Raw genomic sequence first — 5,270 nt, 5'->3', positions numbered from 1 at the left:
GTAATGCCCATGAATGACAAAACTGGATCAAACTTGACACGCAGGTGCAGGGTAGCCCACTTTACATCCTGGTGCAGTTTGGGGGAGGAGGGACCGTGGATGATGGGACTTGCACTATCTTCACTCACTTCCTGGGACTACTGTGACCCCCACCAATGACTGATCAAGACCAAACTTGGCACATAGAGCCACCATGGCCCACTCTACATCTTGGTGAGGTTTGAAAGAGCTTGGACCTTGGATGATGGGACTTGCAGTATGTTCACTCACTTCCCGAGACCACTGTCACCCCCATCAATGTCTCATCCAGACCAAACTTGACACAGACAACACCCATGACTCACTCTACACCCAGGTGCAGTTTGGAGGATGATGGACCATGCACGATGGGACTTCCAATACCTTCACTCACTTCCTGAGAGCACCGCGACCCACACAAATGACTCCTCAAGACCAAACATGGTACATGGAGCCCCCATGACCTATTCTACATACTGGCTCTGTTTGGAGAGGGATGGACACTGGACGATGGGACTTGCATATGGGAGTTGGAGCTCACCCGCACCCACTGAACCCACCTGACATTGGATATAGGCTACACTTGGAACACAGGCAAACAAGGCCTTTCTCAAATGACCCGGGCATCGCCGGGTCTCCAAGCTAGTTCTTGATAAAAAGAAGAATGGACTTCACGATAGACTTATCTACAATATAAAATGGTTTAAACAAAAAGAGATTAAGGGAAAATACCAATATGTAAGCAAACAAAAGAGAAAACTCCGAGGTCAAGATGGGAAGTCAACCAATATTTTTTTTCTTCCTTTTTTCTTTTTCTTTTTCTTCTTTCTCTCCCCCCCCCCGTTTTTCTCTCTTCACCTACTTTCAGAACCCTTTCACCCCCTCACTTTCCTGTCAATATATTGTTCCACCACTTTCGATGTATTATGTTTTTTTTACAAAATAAAAAAATAACGAATGAGGAAGGAGGCGTACCTTCACATGCCAATTAACAGGGGTGTCTCCAGTTTCAGAACCCACATATACGTCTTAATAAAGATTTAAAAGTTTGCTGCCTCCCCAAAGGATTCCTCACCCTGCAGCCTTGGCAGTTCGGGTTAATTCAACCATCTCAAGGCACCCGGCACTGTTGTTATTATTTTAACAGTTGTTTTTGTTCTGCATATTTCCATTGGGGCCGAGGGGAGCGTGCAGAATAATAATAATAATAACTATTGTTATGGCGGAGATTGTAGAGGCGGAATTAGGCAAAGCACCGGGTCCAGATGGGCAACGGCATAACATTATAAGATGTCAGAAGATCCACTCATTATTATTATTGCTATTATTTGATTACTATTATTATTATTATCATCATCATCTTGCCTCTCCTGATGGCTCAAAGCAAAGTAAAGCCTGAGGCACCTAGTATACACACAGTGACATATTATTATTATTACAGTAGAGTCTCACTTATCCAACACTCACTTATCCAATGTTCTGGATTATCCAACGCATTTTTGTAGTCAATGTTTTCAAAACATCGTGATATTTTGGTGCTAAATTCGTAAATACAGTAATTACTACATAGCATGACTGTGTATTGAACTACTTTTTCTGTCAAACTTGTTGTCTAACATGATGTTTTGGTGCTTAATTTGTAAAATCATAACCTAATTTGATGTTTAATGGGCTTCTTCTTAATCTCTCCTTATTATCCAACATATTCACTTATCCAACTTTCTGCCGGCCCGTTTATGTTGGATAAGTGAGACTCTACTGTATTATTATTATTATTATTTATATTCCACTTATGTTCCTCCTAAAGCGAGCCTCTAGGCATACATTTCGCTCGTATCTCTGGCAGGCATGCTCAGAGGTTGTGAGGATGCCTGCCATAGATGTGGGCGAAACGTCAGGAGAGAATGCTTCTAGAATGTGGCCAGACAGCCTGGAAGACTCACAGCAACCCTGTGATTCCGGCCATGGAAGCCTTCCTTCGACAACACATGATTCTGACATGATTACAAAAAATGGTGGACGTGTAGCCCTCCCTCCCTCCTTCCCAGCCCCCCCCCCCCCGGTTTCTGTGACGGGTGTGCCATTGCCCACAATGAACTTCTCTTGTGGCAGGGAGTTCCTCTGGCCACTTGCTCAACTTGACCTGAATGGCTCTAAATTCAAGGGGGTGCCGAGTCCAATTTGGGGGCGGCCCCTCCTTGGGTGGCTTTGCGCTGGGCTGGAATCGCATTAGCCTTTCTAGCTGCAGCAGGACACTCTTGGCCCATGTGTAGGGAGACCCGCCCCACCCTTGCTCTGACCTGGCGATGTCCTTGGCGACGCTCTGGTTGGGGCAGGTGACGAAGGCGGCAGAGAGGGTCCCGGGGGCATAAGGGGGGGAGGAGGAGGACGGCGGGGGTCCCGATCCGGAGGCGGCGGCCATGGAGACGGAGAAGGAGGAGGCGGCGGCAGAGAGGAAGCGCAGGGAGGCCGAGCGGAAGGCAGGGACCATCAGCAGGAGGGAGAGGAGCAGCACCTGCCGGAGGAAGCAGAGAGACCAGCCGTGGGACCCCGGGGACCCCAGGGGCCATCCAGACCCACCCCCTCCTGCCGTCAATCATGATGATAATAATAGAATCCTAGGCTTGGAAAAGACCCCAAAGGGGGCCACCCAGTCCCACCTGCTTCTGCCACAAAGGAAGGCACAACCCACAGATGCATAAATGGGACACAGGTGGAACTGGACAATTTGGACAGAAAAACAAGGAAACTCATGACCATTCCTCACTCCCTGCACCCTCGCAGTGATGTTGACCGGCTATATCTGCCTAGAAGATCAGGGGGCAGAGGACTCTTGCAAGTCAAACAAGCAGTCAAAGAAGAAGAACATGCCCTGGCAGAAGATGTCAAGCAAAGTGAAGAACCTGCTTTGATTGAAGTCAAAAATCAGGAACTCCTCAAAGCACAGCAGACAAAAAACCAGTACAAGAAAGCCGCACTACAAACTAGAGCTGACAGCTGGCACAACAAAACATTGCATGGAAAGTTCCTTGACAAAATTGAAGGAAAAGCTGATAAGGAGAAGACCTGGCTCTGGCTCACAAATGGGACCCTGAAGAAGGAGACAGAAGGCCTGATCCTTGCAGCCCAGGAGCAAGACATCAGGACAAAGGCCATTAATAATAATAATAATAATAATAATAATAATAGAAGACCTGGCTCTGGCTCACGAATGGGACCCTGAAGAAGGAGACAGAAGGCCTGATCCTTGCAGCCCAGGAGCAAGACCTCAGGACAAAGGCCATTAATAATAATAATAATAATAATAATAATAATAATAATAGAAGACCTGGCTCTGGCTCACGAATGGGACCCTGAAGAAGGAGACAGAAGGCCTGATCCTTGCAGCCCAGGAGCAAGACCTCAGGACAAAGGCCATTAATAATAATAATAATAATAATAATAATAATAATAGAAGACCTGGCTCTGGCTCACGAATGGGACCCTGAAGAAGGAGACAGAAGGCCTGATCCTTGCAGCCCAGGAGCAAGACATCAGGACAAAGGCCATTAATAATAATAATAATAATAATAATAATAATAATAATAATAATAGAAGACCTGGCTCTGGCTCACGAATGGGACCCTGAAGAAGGAGACAGAAGGCCTGATCCTTGCAGCCCAGGAGCAAGACATCAGGACAAAGGCCATTGATAATAATAATAATAATAATAATAATAATAATAATAATAATAATAATAGAAGACCTGGCTCTGGCTCACGAATGGGACCCTGAAGAAGGAGACAGAAGGCCTGATCCTTGCAGCCCAGGAGCAAGACATCAGGACAAAGGCCATTAATAATAATAATAATAATAATAATAATAATAATAATAAAAGACCTGGCTCTGGCTCACGAATGGGACCCTGAAGAAGGAGACAGAAGGCCTGATCCTTGCAGCCCAGGAGCAAGACATCAGGACAAAGGCCATTAATAATAATAATAATGATAATAATAATAATAATAATAGAAGACCTGGCTCTGGCTCACGAATGGGACCCTGAAGAAGGAGACAGAAGGCCTGATCCTGGCAGCCCAGGAGCAAGACATCAGGACAAAGGCAATTAATAATAATAATAATAATAATAATAATAATAATAATAATAATAGAAGACCTGGCTCTGGCTCACGAATGGGACCCTGAAGAAGGAGACAGAAGGCCTGACCCTTGCAGCCCAGGAGCAAGACATCAGGACAAAGGCAATTAATAATAATAATAATAATAATAATAATAATAGAAGACCTGGCTCTGGCTCACGAATGGGACCCTGAAGAAGGAGACAGAAGGCCTGATCCTTGCAGCCCAGGAGCAAGACATCAGGACAAAGGCCATTAATAATAATAATAATAATAATAATAATAATAATAATAATAATAGAAGACCTGGCTCTGGCTCACAAATGGGACCCTGAAGAAGGAGACAGAAGGCCTGATCCTTGCAGCCCAGGAGCAAGACATCAGGACAAAGGCCATTAATAATAATAATAATAATAATAATAATAATAATAATAATAGAAGACCTGGCTCTGGCTCACGAATGGGACCCTGAAGAAGGAGACAGAAGGCCTGATCCTGGCAGCCCAGGAGCAAGACATTAGGACAAAGGCCATTAATAATAATAATAATAATAATAATAATAATAGAAGACCTGGCTCTGGCTCACGAATGGGACCCTGAAGAAGGAGACAGAAGGCCTGATCCTTGCAGCCCAGGAGCAAGACCTCAGGACAAAGGCCATTAATAATAATAATAATAATAATAATAATAATAGAAGACCTGGCTCTGGCTCACGAATGGGACCCTGAAGAAGGAGACAGAAGGCCTGATCCTTGCAGCCCAGGAGCAAGACCTCAGGACAAAGGCCATTAATAATAATAATAATAATAATAATAATAATAGAAGACCTGGCTCTGGCTCACGAATGGGACCCTGAAGAAGGAGACAGAAGGCCTGATCCTTGCAGCCCAGGAGCAAGACATCAGGACAAAGGCCATTAATAATAATAATAATAATAATAATAATAATAGAAGACCTGGCTCTGGCTCACGAATGGGACCCTGAAGAAGGAGACAGAAGGCCTGATCCTTGCAGCCCAGGAGCAAGACATCAGGACAAAGGCCATTAATAATAATAATAATAATAATAATAATAATAGAAGACCTGGCTCTGGCTCACGAATGGGACCCTGAAGAAGGAGACAGAAGGCCTGATCCT

The 5,270-nt window shown here is 44.8% G+C and overlaps 1 protein-coding gene across 4 annotated transcripts in view; it reads right to left on the bottom strand.

Moving 5' to 3' along the window:
- cuta (cutA divalent cation tolerance homolog) overlaps positions 1-5,270 on the bottom strand; it is a 45,514-nt gene that overhangs the window by 7,584 nt on the left and 32,660 nt on the right. For all 4 annotated transcript variants that reach the window (XM_062973035.1, XM_062973034.1, XM_062973033.1 and 1 more), the window contains exon 2: positions 2,319-2,533. In XM_062973035.1, the coding sequence (XP_062829105.1) occupies positions 2,319-2,509 (191 nt within the window). In that variant the 5' untranslated portion in view covers positions 2,510-2,533. The remainder of the gene's footprint in view (positions 1-2,318; positions 2,534-5,270) is intronic.

The sequence above is a fragment of the Anolis carolinensis genome, chromosome 2 (genome assembly GCF_035594765.1).
Source record: "Anolis carolinensis isolate JA03-04 chromosome 2, rAnoCar3.1.pri, whole genome shotgun sequence".
Taxonomy (NCBI): Eukaryota; Metazoa; Chordata; class Lepidosauria; order Squamata; family Dactyloidae; genus Anolis; species Anolis carolinensis.
This window is presented reverse-complemented; position numbering and strand designations above follow the sequence as displayed.